Consider the following 18450-nt stretch of genomic DNA (forward strand, 5'->3'; position numbering starts at 1 on the left):
TTGCGTGTTGGTTATCTCATTTAATAGGTGGGAACCTTGAGACCCAGAGAGTTTAGTGACTGACTTTCCCTGCCTCCCCCGCTGTGTGGTTTGCCCTTGGCTCCTGGCCTTCTCTGGGCCTCAGCCTTCCCCTCTGTGCATGGGGGATTTGGGATCATGGATGTTTCAGGGGCTGAGACTGTGAGGTGTGCAGGATCCATGGGTGGAGTCATCTCCCACCTGCGGGTACGATTTATAGGGCATGGAGTCCTTGTGGGTGGGCACCTGTGTTCGTCTGTGCCTGAGAAGGAACTCTGGCCAGATCATCCTAGAGTCCTCTAAGGCCCACTCTGCTGCCTCACTCAGCCATACTCTCTGCTGGGGTGGGGGTGCCCCCAGCCCGTGGCCTTTACCCACACCATACTTTGATATCCACTCTGGTGCTCCCAGATGCCAGTGGGAACCTTGCCCCATATGGGCAGCACTCTGCTGCTGCCTTGAGCCATGGCTGGGTGGCAGACTCTCAGATAGGCGCCCGGCTGGGGCTCCCCAGGCCTGAAAGGAAGTCTCAGCTATGGACCCAGTCTTTTAGTCCCAGGCATGCATTCCTATACATCTCTATGATCCCCAGAGACATGTGGCCACTTTTCCCTTGGTGAGTTCTAGGTGGCCACGGTCTCTTGATGGGCATAGCCCGGACTCCAGGCAGTTCTTGCCCCAGCATTCTGAGTCCTTGGGTGCAATGAGGGGCGCAGTCCAGGCTTGAGACCTGCTTCCCCCCATGTGGTTGTGGCTCTGTAGATACTCCTGCCTCCTCCCCTGAGCTCCCATCTTCCTGTGAGCAAGCTCCCTCTCAGACTTCATCAAGGGCACTATTTTTCCCTTTGCAAACGAAACCTGTAGGAATCCAGCAAGAATGCCGAGGTGAGGTTCAGAGGGTTGCGTGTCAGGTAGACAAGGCTTTCTTCTGTCTGGAGCCCCTGAGGTTCGTCCAAACCCAGCTTAAAAACCCCTGGGTGGATCATCCCTCAGTGAGATCCCCATGTGCTGGGACATCGGTGTCACCCGAGGGTGGGCAGTATTTTGAAGTTCTGGTTTCATTCTAGTTTGCTGGTTTCAAAGAGATGCTTACGTATTCAGAGCAAGTTCTTGTTTGAGGATTTTTTAGAACTTTAGTTCAGGTAGAAGATACCCTTTGGCCAGATCCAAGGTTCTATCAGCTTGTGATTGCTCAGGCTTGGGACTGGCTTTGGTTCTGGTCCACAAAGGCAGAGACTCACGGAGACACAGGAGGGCTCTTTGGAAGATCATACAAGGAATGTTTAATTTGGTGCGGTCCTGGCAGGCGATAGGATCCAGATAATAGTGGTTACCTTTCCTTCTTTTTCTAGATGACCAACCGTGCTCTTGATGGAGTAGAAAGAAGATTCAAGCCAGAAGACAAGGGTGGAAACCCATGTGCAGCAAAGCCCAAGGGGGCCTTCTGTTTCCATCTCTCACTTCATTTTTTTTTTTTTTTTTTTTTTTTTTTTTTTTTTAAATATATTTTATTTATTTTTATTTGATACAGAGATCACAAGTAGGCAGAGAGGCAGGCAGAGAGCAAGCTGGGGAGAAGCAGGTTCTCTGCCCAGCAGAGAGCCCGATGCGGGGCTCGATCCCAGGATCCTAAGATCATGACCTGAGCTGAAGGCAGAGGCCTTAACCCACTGAGCCACCCAGGTGCCCCTCCATCTCTCACTTCAGCTTTCAGACTGTGGAGTGTCGGGTGTGGGGTTCAGGCCATTGCCTGATTTATTTCAGCCTCCAGGATGTTGGCTCACACACAGTGACAGAACATCTCATAGCCCTCTGTTCTGAACCTTTCTTGTTTGCTTTTTGTTTCCCAGATGTCTGAGCCAGAGGCGGATGAGAAGCGAGAGATGCCCTTGGAGGAAGGGAAGGGTCTGGGTGCCGAGGACCCACCACCAAGCAAGGACCCCTCTCTGGGCCAGGAGCCTCCTTCAGGACAAGACTTGCCACCCAACAAGGACCCCTCTGCTGGCCAGGAACCTTCGCCTGGCCAAGAGTTACCATCTAGCGAAGACTCACCTTCCTGCAAGGAACGTCCTCCAGGCCAGGAGCCGCAGCCAAGCAAGGACTCCCCACCATGCCAGGAACCCCCTGCAGCCCTGGCCCTCCCTCCCTGCCAGGACCTTCCTGCTGGGCCAGAGCCCCCTCCCAGCCAAGACCTCCCTGTCATCCAGGACGCCCCTGCTCAGGAGCTTGCTCCCTGTCAAGACCTGCCCCCTGGCCAGGTCCCCCAGCCAGCTGAGGAGACAGAAAGCTCTGGGGAGCCCCCAGCAGCCACCGGAGACCCACCTGCGGCCTCCAGGCCAACCTTCGTGATCCCTGAGGTCCGGCTGGACAGTGCCTACAGCCAGAAGGCGGGGGCAGAGGGGGGCAGCCTGGCTGATGAGGAGGACGGGGAGGAAGCTGAGGAGGGGGACGAGGGTGAGGAAGAGGAGGAGGAGGACACGAGCGATGACAACTACGGGGAGCACCGTGAGGCCAAGCGCAGCAGCATGATCGAGGCGGGCCAGGCTGAGGGCGGCCTCTCCCTGCGGGTGCAGAACTCCCTGCGGCGGCGGACGCACAGCGAGGGCAGCCTGCTGCAGGATACCCGCGGGCCCTGCTTCGCCTCCGACACCACCCTGCACTGCTCGGACGGGGAGGGCACCGCGTCCTCCTGGGCCATGCCTTCGCCCCGCACGCTCAAGAAGGAACTGGGCCGCAACGGGGGCTCCATGCACCACCTTTCCCTCTTCTTCACAGGACACAGGAAGGTAAGAAGGCTGAGGGCGGCTGGGAGCCGGTAATAAATGGAGAGGTAGAGAGGAAGGGGGTGGGTCTGGGAGCTGCAGGGGACAATGCTGTCCCACCCCGACGCCTCCTGAAGCCTTCCAGGAAGACTTCTACCCATTTGACAGAGGATCCAGCCAAGGCACGGAGAGACCGAGAAGGCCTTGCCTGTGTTAAGCCCGTGACTCTGACTCCAGCAGCTGTGCTCTTATAGCTCCCTGGGACTGGGAGTCCCCACCAAAGTAGAGCAGGTGTGGCCTTGCCCAAAACATGGTCTTTGGATCTGAAAGATCTGAGTCCTTGGCTGGAGGACTGTCTTCTGTAGTAGAACAATTTAGACTCCATCCAGGCCTAGCTAGACTAGAAATCCATCAGCCAACAGTGACAGCACACATCTATCCTGGGCTAAGATGCTACGCAACTTATTTTTTGTTGTTTTTAATTTTTTGACACAGAGAGAGAGTGAGCACATGACTTGGGGGCGGGAGCAGAGGGAGAGGGGAGAGAATCCCAAGCTGGTACCATGCCCAGCGGGGAGCGCCCCCTGCCACCCTGACGCGGTGAGATCATGACCCTGAGATCATTACCGGAGCTGAAATCAAGAGTTTGACGCTTAACTGACTGAGCCTGCAGGCGCCCCAAGTCTAAGCAGTTGAGCTGACCTCACTGACGTTCACGAAAGTCCTATGAAGGAGAGACTGTTGTGGTTCCTCGCGAATGAGGAGACCGACGCACTCGGGTTATCTCACTCACCCCAGGCCACGCGGTTTATAAATGTCTGCCCCAGCACTGGATCTGGCTCCAGGGCTGGAGCGCATCCCCTCCATGCTCTTTACCTCTCACAAATATTTATAAATAGATGAATAAGTGTTTATTGATTCCCTGCCATGTGCCAGGCCCTGTGCGCTGTGCCACTGCAAGGCCGCAGGGATGTGTGCAGCAGCTCTCAGCCTGCGAGCAGTGAGCCATCTGGGGGGGAGCAGCTGGCCCAGCAGTGAAAAGATTGCGTCATGGCCCCAAAGCCTGCTGGCCAGCTTGACCCTAGGCTCCATCTCTCACTTACTCTGTGACCTTTGGTGAGTCACACGGCTCCTCTGAGCCTTAGTGTTCTTCTGTAAAAAAAGAGATGAATTACACTCATGTCCCAGGGCGGTCAAGGATGAACTGGAAGAGCCTGTTGCCTGGTGACCTTAGTTCCGGCCCAAGGCCAGGTGCGTGGGGTGGGGGTGGGGGGTAGGGTAGGGACCTGGGATTTTATGGAGGAGAGACCTCAGGGCCTCAGTCCCTCAAGGAGCGTTTCTGGAGCAAGAGGCCGCTTGGCTGGGGTGTGATGGTTGAGCAGGATTGGAATAAAGAGCGGATGAGACAGGCGCTCTGTGAAAGTGGACATGACCTGGGCACACCGTCTGTAGAAGCCTTTGGCTAGAACAGGGGATTCCTAAAATGCAGGGATGGCAGAGACATGGCATGCATGCTGCCCTTCCTGCCTCTACACCCAGGGCAGACATGACTAATGGATTCCAGGGCATTTTCCCACTGAGCTGGGCCATGGCTTCAGAGGCCTTCTTCACCTCAGGCACTAGTGCAAAGGCTGACTTCACTGCTGCAGGGTGTTTGGGCTGGAAGGACAGGCTGAGAGACCCCACCCCCACCGAAAAAGGCCTTAAGCTTTGGGCCTGGAAATTGGAACTAAATCTAAAGAACTGTCAGTGGATCTCAGTTTCCTCGTCTGCAAACATGTGTGGTTCTAAATTTGATGTGCTCCGTAATGACCAGGAGGAGCTTATTAATACAGAGATTTCTGAGTCTCCAGCCCCAGGCTCCTAGAATCAGGATTTCCAGCAGGTGGTGCCCAGACCCTTGCATTTTAGACCAGCCCCCAGGGACTGTGCTGTTCCCCACAGCGGGAATATCACCATCTTTGGCCATTTCTTGATGCAACTAGAGAGAGTCTAGAACTCTGCCCTACCCGGGTGAGGCCTCAGGTTCACTCAGACCAGGCCCAGCCATTCCTGTCCAGGGGGCACTGAGATCCCAGGGCTCACTACCCACCAGGCCTCTCTATCCTGACTCCACACCCGTTCCCCAAGACCCTTCCATGTTCTGTTCTGTCTGTAAATACAAACACCTATATGCAGACACGCCCACACCTTCACACACACCCTTCTAGTTCCCCCAACCCAGCTGATCTGAGAGCCCGTTTGGGGGCAGATATGCTTGGACCAGCTCTGTCGGGTTTCAACTTCCTCCTCTGGGAGCCCTGAGTTTTCACTTGCCTCCCCCACCCTCTCTGGGCCTCTCGTTTCCTTTCTTGGGCTTGAGCCATAGCATTGGCAGGGGCTTCAGAGGCTGCGCCCCCATGGTTTCCAGTGGCCTGGCTGCCAGTCCATCCTCATGGACCCTGCTCACTGAGGCCATCTGGCTTCACCGAGAGCCCTGCCCTGCCCTGCCCTGGAGGTCGAGGCTGGACCAGTACCTGACTCTGTACCACCCCTCATGGCCTATGGGCCCGGGGTAAGTCCCTGCCCTTTCTCTTAGCCTCAGTTTCTTCATCAGCAAAATGGGTATGGTAATGATACCTCCTTTGTGGGACCTCAGGGAAGGTTAAGTAGCCCCAAGTGAGTGGAGCGTTTGGGGCAGTGCCGGTTCTTGGCACTCAGTGGGTGCTCCAGAAATGGGAATCATGTTGATGACGAGGAGGAGGAGAGTGGTAGCACATGTGACAGCAGGCATGCCAACATTCACAGAGTGCCTCCAGCTCCCTTTCCTGGAGTGCACAGCACCACTGCCGGGTGGGCACCCTTGTCCTCGTCCTCCAGTAAGGAGACTAAGGCTGGGGGAGAAGTGTCTTGTCCTAGGCCACACGGCAAGTACTGCAGGAGCTGGGCTATGGCCTCCCTCTGCCCAGTCCTCCCTGGCTCGACCCCAGACCCTGCATATCTCAGGCTGGTGAGGGACTGGATATGGGGGGCTGTGGCAGGGGGGGAGGCAGTGGCCTCTCACATGACTTCCATCTCCCTGGCTTGGGTTTGGTATGGGCCTGGCTTTCTCGGGAAGGTCAGCTGCTACTTACAGGGCACTGTTTCTAGGCTGTGCCAGGCAGGAGGCAAAGAGGAGAGGGGCGAAGTCTAGGGGAAGTCAGACAGACCTGAGTTCAAATCTCAGTTCTGCCTCCTCCTTCCTGATCCCAAGTAAGACGTTGGCCAAGATATGTCTTTCTTTGAGCTTTTCATTTTCTCTTATAAAGTGAGAGTGTTAAGTCTTCCTTGGATTTGTCCCAGGGATTCGAGAGGATTGCAGTATTTGGAAAGCTCTGTGCCCGTGGCAGGGATCCTGTTACTATGTGAGACCTAGGAGGGCCCGACAGAGCTGGTGTGGCCCTGGGCTGGTGGTTGTGCTGCTGTGTGGCTAAGCTGAACTGCCCCAAGGGCCGGCTGCCTGTCACAGGGGCAGCTGCCTGTCACAGGGGCGATAGTCCCTGCATTACCGCTCCGCCCCCTACCCCCCACCCCCGTCACCTTGCCCTGTTGGGTGTGGAGCGATTTCTTTCTACTGGGAGCAGGAACATCTGAACCAGACAGATCTGAGAGACGGCCCACTCGCTCTGGTCATTTTACAAAGGGGCTGCCTGAGGTCCAGAGAGGAGACGACCTCTCCACCAAGGTTAACTCCTGGGCCATCCCCCGGGCCTGGCTCCCGATGCTGAGTTGAGTTGTCTCACAGCACCCTCTGCTGTCAGACCCCTGCCTTGCTGGCTGCCCCTTGGCTCCCCTCAGGCAGAGCCTTCATCTGCCCTTTTCCTGGGAGCCAGAGAAGCCCTGAGCACAGCTGTGTCTGGGCCCAGGTTGCTGCCCTTTAGTTCCGCCTCAGCCTGGCCTGGCGTGGCCCAGGGTCGTGGGTCGACTTTGACAGTGAGGAGACAGAGGCTGCAGCCCCTCCCTGGCCACACTTCCTTCTCCCCTCCTCCTGCAGGGACTGGCTTGGGCAGAGGCTAACTGCCACAACAAGCTCCCCACCTGGGCGGGAGGTCAGACCAGAGCACCCCTAAGATGCCTTCCAGCTTCAAGCTGTGACAGTACCATATAGCCCCCCATTTACAAAATGCTTAGAGAAGAATCATTGCCGATGTCTAGACAAATATGTGTTGCATTTAGACCCAGTGTTTCCACAAGGTTCTACAGGGTCCACCAGGCTGGGCCAGGTCAGAGAGAGGCAGGGTTTCGGGGACTGGTGCCAGGCATGGCTGGGGAGTCCCAGAAGTTGGGTCGAGACCAGTGAGAGGAACCAGGTGAGGCCCCAGTTGATAGGAGCCCTTGGTCATGGGTGGGCTTTGGAGCTAGGCCTGAAATTCCTGGCATCTTGGCAGCTCGGGGAGCTGAGATCAAAACGTTAAAGCCCTTCATTGAGCCCCTGGCACGTTAGTGGGGGCTCAGTAACCAGGCACCATACCCACCACAGCTGGAGGTCGGCGAGTGCTGGTGCATACCAGGCACTGGGCTAGGCTCTTCCTGTTGTGTTCACTTAGTTAATTTGCACCACACCCCGATGTGCTGGGTCTGGTTATTATCCCCATTTTACAGATACAGAGACTGAAGCACAGAGGGAGGTTGTAACTCAGCTAAAGTCAATGAGCTCAGAAATCACTGAGGTAGGATTCCAATCCAGGCAGTTTAGAAGCGACATTCTTAACCACAACTATTATTATAGTTATAATTACAGTAAGAATTATAGTTATTATTCCAGGGGGAGGGAGCTCCCAGTGCCTGGAGTGGCCGGGTGGGGGCCAGGCGGGCCCCAGGGATTCCTGCCTGGAGTGAAGGGAGGCTCCCCTCCATTTCCCTTTCAGCAGGGAGGGCCCCGTAGAGTGGCAAGGCGGTGGGGAGCAGATGGGAAGGAGAGGCCTTTAGTGTGCTGGGTACTGGGCAGGCCTTGCTGTTGCTCCCGGAGAGGGGAGCCTTGGGGGACACTGTAGGGCTGGGAATCAGAACCCTGACTTTCTGACTCAGTTTTTTCTCTGTCTAGCCTGCAGCCGCACCCTCCCCCACAATGCCTGGGTTTCCCCAGATGCTCTGGGGGTCAGCGCCCAGGGCCTGGGCTATCAGGCTGATTGGTGTGGGTTGGTCTCTGCTGAAGATGACCCCCTCCCAGCAGTGGAAGGAAGAGCCCATTTCCCAACAGTGCAGAGGCTGGGGGTGTGGGCGGGGCGGGAGTGGCCCCCAGGCCCATTGTGTGGGCTCGATAAAGTACGGAAGCTGAGGTTAGAATGGGAGGAAGCCCAGCGCCTGTGGCCCTTTCCCACGGGTGGGGGCTTTGGGCACTGCCTAGCCCGCCGGAGTAAATGCAGCAGTAGGCACACCGTTGCTGCAGTGGGAAGACTCACTGAGCAATGACCTGGGCAGCCCTCGTTACAGAGAGCCCCAGCATCGCGCCCCAGGGGCCGAGACTTCATAGTGGTGACTCTCCCGACAGCCAGGGGGCTGTCACCCCACCTATGCTGTAGCTAATGAAGCTGAAGCTGGAAGGCTAAGAAACTCGTCCAGAGTCAGCGGAAATAGGACCAGTACCTGCTTCCTGCAAACCGGAGCTCTGGAGTCCCCACCATAGATGGGTGTGTGCCTGTGTGTGCACGTACACACCCGTGTTTACAATCCTGGCAGGGCAGTCTTCTCAGGAAGGAGGTGGCACTTCCCCAAGTCTTTTACTGAAAACATTTAAAATGTGCCCGATCCTTACATTGGAGTAGCAGCATCCTCTGGTGGAGAGATGCGGGCTTTAAATACACATACCCTAGAGTCCCGCTGTCACTTCAACTCCGGGTATCTTTGGGCAAGTGCCTTTACTTCTCTGAACCTCCGTTTGCTATATGGACTTACAATGAAGATTAATGAGATAGCACAGAGAGATGCTCTGTGCCCATCCCATATGCCCATCCCAAATGCCCATCCCATATGCCCATACAGTATGAACTCATCCTTCCTTCCTTCCTTCCATCCATCCATCCATCCTTGCATGGGTGTGTATTCCACCGATGCTAGTAGCTCCCCCTGCTGGCTATATCTGGAATAAGGCTACTTTTCTTTCCAGAATTAAGGCCACTTTAAGAATTAGCCCATCTTTATTTTACAAATGAGGAAACCGGAGGCCCATGGTGGGGCTCATGAGGAGTCAGAGCTGAGATCCACACCGGGTGGTATTTTGTCTTGTCTTGGGGCGTAGTGTCTATACCTCTCCCATCTTGGAGCATTTCCTGGGCTCCTGCTCTAGGGTGGCACTGTTGGGACCTTGGATTTCCACTGGAGGAAGGGGACAAGTACCAGCAGGGCAAGGGAAACAGAGGACAGCCCTGGTAGAGACGGTGGGAATCTGGAGTGGTCTGGAGAACAGGAGTGGCAGACTGGGGGGAAGAGGAGAGAGGGCATTCCGGGAAGGGGACATGGCACCAGGAAAGGGGAGGGGAGAGAGAGGTGGGGGAGGTGCAGTCTGCACCGCAAGGGGGCGGTGGGGGGATCCAGCTCCAAGCTGGAATTCAGGCAGCAAGGGCCTCCAGACTCATTGTTCCCAGTCTGCTTTCCCTCTCTTGATGCTTCCATTCATTTGACAAATATTTGCTGAGCTCCTAGTCATGAGAGTGAGATGCTCATGTAGTGAGGGGGACCCAGGCAGACAGAGGCCTTGCTCGTGAGAACTCACAGTCAAGCAGCAGGGACAGATTTAGAAAAAGCTCTTTCGAATGTGGCGGGGTGTAGGGGGCACAGCCTTAGATCTAAGGGTCTGGGAGTGCTCCCTAGGTGAGGAGGAATTAAAGTACCTTACCTGAGGCTGGGTTGTAAAGGGAGAAGGGAGGGTCACAAAAGCATCCCCCGTGGAAGGTATAGCACAGGTAAAGGCCTGAGGTGACAGGGCAGGTCAGGCAAAGACCTTCCATCTGGCTGGAGGGCAGGGTCAAGGAGGGTGCTGGAGCAGGGGTCAGGCTGAAAGATACATGAAGGAGTTGGAACTGATGTTCAAACGCAGCTTTCTGCCCAGATCCCAAGACAGCAGACCGTGTGTATCATGTCACGGAGTTTGGGTGTTACCCTGAGGGCACTGGGGAGCCATGGAAGACTTTAGGCAGAAGAGGTTCTCTCTGGCCTGTAGGACAATTCACTGTCCACCCTGCTGACCAATCCCAGGTCTCTGCCAAACCTCAGAAGCCTGAGTTAGTCATGAGGATCTCAATTTCGAAATTAAGAAATCGAGGCTCACGGAGGGATGGTGACTGGCCGAGTCACACGGCAGAACCCCTCCTGGAGCCCCTGCGCTCCGGTCTGCGCTTCTGCCTGCAGCGGTCTGTCTCCAGATCAGCCATCCCTGCTCTGTCTTCGGCTTCTCCCTCGCAAACCAGTCTCCTCCTTGCACCGGGCAGAGACCCCTTTGGCTGGGGGATCTGCTGAGCGAACCACACTTCATGGACAGACTGTTCCCAGTAACGGGCCTCCCTGTCCCTCGCCTGAGGGGTAGGAGCTATGCAGGAGAGGGGGTGGGCCTGTTTGGAGGCACCGTTGGGTCCCTAAGCCCCTCTTTGCTCAAGCAGCAGCCTTCGATGCCCAGGCTGTAAAGGGTCTGTCTTTCTTTCACAGATGAGTGGGGCTGACGCGGTTGGAGATGATGATGAAGCCTCTCGGAAGAGAAAAAGCAAAAACCTGTACGTTGGAAAGTTCCCTGTCCTCAACCTTGCAGTCAGGGAGGCACCCCATGCACCCATCCTTCCTCCTCGGTCCTCGGGTTTGTCTCTCCTCCAGGGGTACGGGTGGGGAGAAGGGGCTGTGTCAGTCCTGCCCTAGACCACCAGTGAACAGCAAGATCTTTTAAGACTTGCCCGTGGCCCCGGGGTGGGGTCACTAGGGTCCTGGGCATCTGGCCCTGCCCTCAGCATTCATGCAGAGCAAGGCAACGTGTTGATTCAGTACCTGGAAGCCCCAGGGAACCAAGCAGAGGCAACCAGCCAGGTTGTCCTGGCCCTGGCCCAGCCTCTTGGGACAAGCAGTGGCTAAATGATCTTGACGAGTGCTTTGCGCCCTCTGGGGAAGGACACGGGATTCCCTCTTTCTCCTCTTGAGGTCTCGAAGGCTCGCAGTCTTTGGCATTGCCAGGAGGTGGCACTGCTGGTCCGGGTAGTGCATCCCACCCTCCCCAGCCTTTTTGGCCCTGAGTCTGGGGCCTTATGCACCTGGTTTGGACGTTTATTGGAGGTGCCAATTAAATGAACAGGGCGTGTGTGGGTTCTCCTTAGGTGTCCTTGTATACCTGGGCCCAAGGCCCTGGAGACTAGGGGCCGGATGGAGAGGAGGCCATGGTGAGCCCCCGCCTCCCCTCCAGGTTGTAGAGTACCCACCATTACTTGCCAGTTGGGCCTGGGGGAGGAGAACAGGAGTCTTCCCAGACGCCTCCTACAGCCATTTCCCTGGCCCCTGTTTTGGCTAGCATCCACTCCTCTAGAAACTCTTTCTCCCTCAGCTCCTCTGCCCTCTCCAGGTTCCTGTGGCAACTATAGGCTGCTCTCCCTCTGCAGCCAGGAGCCGTCCTGCCTTCTAGGGAAGGTGACATGCTCCAAAAATAGCCCTTTGCACTATCGCTGGGTCCAGGTATCACCAAAGCGGTCACTCCCAGGGGTGCAGCAGTGAGGGGCCGTGGAGGGTGGGCACCTGGGGAGCTGGAGCTCTCCCGGGCCGGTCCCAACTCTAGCCTCGCTTCAGGATGGGTTCGGCCTTTCGAATGCCTGAAGCTCACGTTCTTAAAAGCTTCATCAAGGACCCTTAGAATCTGGGGTGATAATAAAAATAACTAACGTTTGTTGTGCCAGGCACTGTTCTATGTGCATTCCATAAATTGTATAATTTAATCTTTACCGTTATTTTATTTTACATTTCCTTTTTTCTCTCACATACCCTATTTGCCCAACGAGTAAACCGAAGCAGAAAGAAGTTACTTGTCTCGGGTCGCGCAGCAAGCATGCGGCAGTATGGAGATCGGATACTGGAGTGCTGGCTCTGAGAGTATAAATACAAATATATGTATTTTTTCTCTCAGAACCTGTTCTGTTGAAGCTCAGTGTAGGCTATTCTGAAGGAGGTTTGCAGAAACCCTGCTAGGTAGGCTTTGAGCCCCTAGTGATGAGAGTCCTTTCCCCAGAAGCCACTCATTCCATCTCTTCATGGCTCTGATTGGAGAAACGTGCTCCTTTAGCTTCCTCTTGTGGGTCGCTGTTCTGCCTTCTGGACCCACAGGGGAACACCTGGGGCCTGTCTGAGCTCTGCCATCCTGTCAGACCACTAAGCCCCAGGAAGTCCGATGCTGACGGCCCAGTCACCCTTGGGCATTCCAAGGGCCCCAGTCCTCACCCAGAGGACTGCCCATCCCTGGACTCCTCAGCCTTAGCTCATTGGCTTGGACCTTCTAGAGCAGGGTCCCCATCCCTGGGCAGCTGCCCCAGACATGCAGGACAGGATATCTGGGCACTTTTGCCCCAGGCAATGTGCTAACACTTTATGTGCATTTTCTGCTTGCTTCTCAGAACAGGCCCAGGAGGGGTTGGATGGTTGGGAAAATTTAACGTTCTGAGAGGTGAGGTGGCTAGACCAGGAGCACACAGTTGGCTACTGCTGGAGCTGGGATTTGAACTCCAGGCCCCCTGGCTCTAGAGCCTCACACTTAACCTCCACGGGGTACCACCTCCTTCACTGACTCACCGAGGGCGTCCCAGAGGTCTTAATGCCGCTTTAAGCCCGAATAACTTCAGAAGCATAAATACTACAAATTCGACAAACACCCATGTGAAAGTTGAATTATTCAGATTTCTTTTACACTTGCTTAGCTTTGTGATTTTGCCAACACATTTTGGATTTTTAACTTTGGTTACAGTCAGCGGTTTTTATCTTTAATCGGAAGAACAGAGACCAAAACTTAAGAATAAAAAAATGTGTCATTCAAAAAACCACAAAACTCAGTGTGCATTAAAAAATTGCATAATTAAAATTCCAAATGACGTTTTGGAAAGGTTATAGGACTTGTACTCCTGCAGTTCTCTGAGCTCAGACTTGTGTGAACTCGGACTTGTGGGACACCGTACAGACTCATGGATGCGTGTTTCCAAAGCCAATGACAGGCCCAGGCCTACTGCCAGGAGCTATCCTGAAGCTGCCCAGGGTAGGGGGTCTAGAGACAAGGGGAGCAAATGTGGCCGTGGGGCATTTAACCCCTTTCTCGCCACCAGCTTTGCCCAGTCCTGAAAAGGGCTGCCTCCTGGGGGAGTGGCAAGGCTAAAAAATGCTTCCTAGCTAAAAATAGCCACTCCTGCCACCCTGGTGGGCAGAGCCCTCCCCCCTTCCCTCCCAGCAATTTGCTGACTTGTTTTCTCCTCCTCCCCCTGGCGCTGCCATGGCAATGGAGAGGCCGGTCACAAATAACTGGGCCTGGCTTTTTGCCGGGCAGGCCCCAGAGGCCGCCCCTTGCGGACACTTGCCCCTTTCACGGGCTCCCTCTCTGGGTTGGCCAGGAGGGATATTTTCCTCCTCCCTCCCCCTTCATACCCCCCCCCCATCCTGGTCCCTCCCATTTCCTGGCTCCTCCTGTCTGAGTCCCAGCCCGGCTTGTGCCTGGGAGCCCCAGTCATCCGGTGGGGATCCCGGCGATCGCTCGGCTGCAGCACGCGCCGGCTGCTGCCTGCCACCCCGGTTCGCAGGGTGAGGAGCTGGGGGTGCTCCCTGCAGACCGTCCCGGGCCCCAAGGTGGGGGGCCCTACAGAGATGCTCCGAGGCATGTACCTCACACGCAACGGGAACCTACAGAGGCGGCACACGATGAAGGAGTAGGTGTCTCCCCTCCACTGCGCGCAACCTTCCCACCTGAGGTTGCAGGGGCTGAGCGTGCCAGGCTGACCGACCCCCCTTCTCTGCTTCTGCCCCCAGAGCCAAGGACATGAAGAACAAGCTGGGCATCTTCAGGCGAAGGAACGAGTCCCCTGGGGCCCAACCAGCGGGCAAGGCAGACAAAATGGTGAAGTCATTCAAGTAGGTCCTTTCTGCATCCCTGGGACCCCTCAGGCACCCACTGGTCCCCAGGGGAGCAGGGCTGGTGGTGGGGTTAAATGGAAAGGTGGGGGGTTTTTTTGGCTTGTTCTGGCTGTGGGTTAGACGGAGGCTCTCTTTGAGGGAGGCTGGTACCTGGCAAGCAGCAGCCCTCATGGGGAACGGCTGCCGAGCAGGGGCAGAGGTGGGACCCAGAAGGGATGCTGGTCCAGAGAGAGAGGCTGAGCCCCCTTCTGGGCACCCCCCCTCCACTGGACTCAGCCACTGCCCAGGCCAAGGGCAGCTAACAGAGACCCCCACCCCTCTAGCCCCCACCACTGCACTTCCCCAAACCTCATGGTGCCTCACTCTGCCCCTTCCCTCACCCCTCAGGCCCACCTCAGAGGAAGCCCTCAAATGGGGTGAGTCCTTGGAGAAGCTGCTGCTTCACAAATGTAAGTGGGAGCCGGCTCCCCTCCCTGTGTGATCTCCCCCTTCCCCCTTCCCTTTCCTTCTCTCCCAGACCCAGAGAGCGTGGCTGGTCCCAGAGGGGTTGCCTTTCCCTCTTTCCTGGGTCCCATCAGGTGTCCCTCTGTTGAGAGAGGCTGGGGCCCTTGGGCTGGCCTTGGAGCCGGCTTCTGCCAGCCCCTCCCTGTCCCTGGGAGCTGGCACTGCCTGCAGGAGGCCACTGGGACCTGTGCGCTCAGACCCAGAGATTCCCAGAATAACAATAAACATTTCCATGTACTGAGGGCTTCCACTGGGTCAAATGTGCCCCGCGTCTCATGGGCAGGATCCCTCTGGTCCTCACAGGGCTCCAGGAGATAGTCTCATGACCCCATTTTACAGATAGGGGAACTGAGGCACACACATGGGCGAGACATGGCCAAGACCCACAGAGAGGCTGTGCAAGGGGTGGGTCCACATCTTGGGGCTCCTGGCTCTCCAAAATGGTTATTTTACTAAGCTCCCCACATCTGCACCCTAAAAGGCCCCTAGAGGGGAGGCTGTCCAGAGGGCAGAAGGGGCTGGTTCTGCCTCTCATCCCAAGGCCTGGGCTTCTGTCACAGATGGCTTAGCAGTGTTCCAGGCCTTCCTTCGCACTGAGTTTAGTGAGGAGAATCTCGAATTCTGGCTGGCTTGTGAGGACTTCAAGAAGGTCAAGTCACAGTCCAAGATGACAGCCAAGGCCAAAAAGATCTTCGCTGAGTACATCGCCATCCAGGCCTGCAAGGAGGTAAGGCCGCGGGCTGGGCCCTCAGGTCCCCACGCCCCACCCCCAGCTCCACTGACCTCTCATGCCACAGGTACGTGGCAGCCTCAACGAGGAGCCCAGGAAGGGGAGAGGCCAGAGTGACTCTTGGGGACCGTGTGTCTAGGGTGGAGAGGAAGCAAGCTGGGGCCCTGGGAAGAACAGAAATCCATCAGTAACAGAAATGGCCACCATCGAGGCATGGGCTGCTGGGCACCCACCAAGCCCTTTATGGATGCACTCTTTTATTGGATCCTCACAACAACCCGTAAAATGGGATTATTATTATCTGCATTTTAAAAACGAGGAGATGGTCTTGGAGAGCCCAGGTTGGAGTCGCTACCATCTAGTGAGTGCTTACTGAGGGCCAGGCCCTGGGGACCGAGTCCCAGGGGATGACCTGTGGACTGACTCCCTATCTGCTTACCATGGATGACCTTGTGTAGTCTGTGGCACTCTTAGAAGAGTATACCATCCTTCCTAGCCTACAGATATGACAGTGGGCCTCAGAGCACTTAGGCGGTCTGTTTGGGGCTACATGCCTCCGTCCAGCCCTGCTGGGATTCCAACCAGGCACAAGTGGTCTTTCCAGGCCCTGTAAACTCTTCACCCTCCAGTGAGGGACCGAGCCAGGACTCGAACCGCTGCCCCGAGGGTCTCCACTCTATGACTTAAGATGGGGAGCAGAAGGGCTCAGAAGTGAAGGGCCCCATTCCTGGCCCCCCCCCAACCCCCAGGTCAGCCCCCTGCAGGTGAACCTGACCCTTACTGCCCTCTGCCCACCACAGGTCAACCTGGACTCCTACACGCGGGAGCACACCAAGGTCAACCTGCAGAGTGTCACCCGCGGCTGCTTCGATCTGGCACAGAAGCGCATCTTCGGGCTCATGGAAAAGGACTCCTATCCGCGCTTCCTCCGCTCTGACCTCTACCTGGACCTCATTAACCAGAAGAAGATGAGTCCCCCACTCTAGGGGCTGCCAGGGTAGAGTTCCGTGTTCACACCAAGTGGGCTGGGCCCCCTTCCCACCTGCCTCTCTCCCTCTGCGACGGAGGGGGCAAGCGAGCCCCTGGAGGCTGCGTCTCCGGACGGACAGACAGATGGACATTCGGATGAGCAGCCTGGAGGAAAAGGACTGGCCCTGTTGGGTCCCCACTGGCCTGGTACGAGGGGACCCAAGGGCCCTGGCAGGTCAGGGGCCCCGGCTGAGCCGGATCTGGAGCTGCTGCTCCATGCTGTGTAGACTCAGCAATGACCAAGTTCCTTAAAGAACTGGCTGATGGGGCAGGAGGCCTAGTTGTGGGTTCCAGGGCTCTCCAGGGTGGGGAGTGCGCTGGGGCTTGCAGCTCAGATTCACCCCCACCTTGAGTTTTATTTATTTAAACAGTAGTCGGATGCTTGGCACGTCGTCCTGTAATAGGAAATTTTTGCCTCATCGGTTTTCCTAATTTACAAGTGCAATATTTTAACCAACGCCTTGTGAAAAGCCACCTCGCCGAGAGGGTGGACACCACTTTGCAGTTTCAGGGGATTTGCTGGTCCCAGGCACCAGGGGCGGGTGGCTGGGCCTCCCGGACTGATGAGGCCTGGAGGGGCGGATGCTGCGTGTGACCTCGCACAGAAATCCCGCACCCCCCCACAGAGGGAGGTGCCCCTCGGGGGCCCTGGGAAAGCGTGGCCCCCTCAGACCACACAGTAGCCGAGCTCTGGAGCAAATAAAAGGCCTGTGTTATTTCTCATTGTTGACCCTTTCTGTGTGTTCCTGGGTTTGAGCTCTCCCAAGGTTGGCTGGGGCGCAGGGTGGGGGGGTCAGTGGGCCGCTTCTCTCTTGCTGTTACCCGCCTCCCAACCCAGAGCTACACACACGATACCCTGGGGCTCAGGCTCCTAGGCAATCTGTCATGCTTGTTCCGTGTAGCCTCTTATCTTCCCCACCAGCCTGGGAGGCAGAGGTTATGCCCATTTCACAGATTGGGAGAGCAAAGCACAGACAGGGTGGGTGACTCGGCCAGGGTCAAATGACTGGCAAGTGGCAGAGACAGGGTTCTGCCTAAGCCCCACTGGCTTCCAAGCCTGTACTCTGGATTGCTGTCCCCTGCTTGCTACAGGCAGAGTCCTAGCTTGGCTTCCCACTGGCTACATTTCTTTCATTCTTCTGCCCACGGCACCCTGAGATTCTAGCAGGACTTTCAGGTGACGCAGGACTGGTTGGTGGAGGTGGACAAGGCCAGACTCTCAGGCTGCAGATGGGTGGGCCCATGGATGCTGGTCAGAAGGAAGGAAGAGCCAGGCAGGTGACAAGGAGTAGGGCTTACAGAGAATCCCTCCCTCTCCCTGGAGAAGGCTTCCCACTCTGTGCCTAACCGGAGATGCAAATTTAGGCAAGGCCTGGTCCAAAGCCATGTTTCCCAGGAGGCTCCGGACCACTGACCTGGAGGGCATAGAAGAGAGCCTGGAGCCCAGGCCAAGCTGATGCCAGAGCTGGACCCCCGTGCCCCTACATGCAGCGTGCCAGTGTCTGGGGGTCAGGGGTCTGGGCACTGCCTGGAGTGGGACCTGACCCAGCTGGGCTGACTTCCGTGACACTGGGTGGAGTTGGTGCAGGAGGGGCTGGGCTCCGTCTCCCTGGATCTTGTTCCTTACCTGGGGTCCTGGGTTCGGGTCTGCCCGCCATGACTTGTAAAGGCAAAGGACATGGGGCTTTGTAGACGCTCGCCTCTGTGCCTCCCTCACTGTTTGCCCTGGAGGCCCAACCTAGGGCCAGGCATACAGTAGGCGCTCAATATGTGTTACAGCCTTTTTTGTTAGCACTGGAGTGTGAGCTCTTCCAGGAGTGGGGCTGGGTCTGGCGCTGCCCCTGGCCTGAGCCCTGCTGGGCCTTGTAATCAGTGAAGGACTTTCCCACCACGGAGCCACCAGAGCCTCGATGAGGCTGGAGGGACAGCGAGGGGCAGAGAAGTGCCCCTAATTCAGAAACAAGGGCACCTCGCAGGGGTCATCCAGGCCTGAGAAGTGGGGACCTGAGAGCTGGGAAAACGGACCCAGAGGGGACCACAATACCATTCCTGTTCCTTCCAAAATGGCTAGTGGCAGAGAAGGCGGTGGAGCTCAGAACTTGAGTCCCAGCCTGGCCCGGCCTCTCTGTGATGTCTTCCCCTCCGAGGAGACACTGTGGGCCTGAAGAGGCTCACCTTGCCCTTTCTTCAGGTGCCAGAGATTTAGCCTTGGGCCAAGCCCTTCACCTTCCCGCCCCCCACGTTGCCACGGAAACCAAAGTCTTGCAGAGCCAAGTCAGGCAGATGGAATTTCCATTTTGGAAGGCCCCCACTGCT

General features: G+C 56.6%; 1 protein-coding gene across 10 annotated transcripts in view; it reads left to right on the top strand.

Annotated features, from left to right (window-relative positions):
- Nucleotides 1-16857, top strand: part of RGS3 (regulator of G protein signaling 3) — a 132600-nt gene extending 115743 nt beyond the window's left edge. For 8 of the 10 annotated variants that reach the window (XM_082697060.1, XM_082697054.1, XM_082697059.1 and 5 more), the window contains 6 exons: nt 1869-2804; nt 10440-10504; nt 13767-13868; nt 14259-14320; nt 14936-15102; nt 15906-16857. In XM_082697060.1, the coding sequence (XP_082553186.1) occupies nt 1869-2804; nt 10440-10504; nt 13767-13868; nt 14259-14320; nt 14936-15102; nt 15906-16091 (1518 nt within the window). In that variant the 3' untranslated portion in view covers nt 16092-16857. Of the gene's footprint in view, nt 1-1868; nt 2805-10439; nt 10505-13420; nt 13667-13766; nt 13869-14258; nt 14321-14935; nt 15103-15905 lie in introns of those variants that run through there. The other 2 variants (XM_082697057.1, XM_082697058.1) reach the window with 2 other exon arrangements.
- Nucleotides 16858-18450: the final 1593 nt, after the last annotated feature.

This window comes from Mustela nivalis (genome assembly GCF_964662115.1).
Source record: "Mustela nivalis genome assembly, chromosome: 13".
NCBI classification, from domain to species: domain Eukaryota; kingdom Metazoa; phylum Chordata; class Mammalia; order Carnivora; family Mustelidae; genus Mustela; species Mustela nivalis.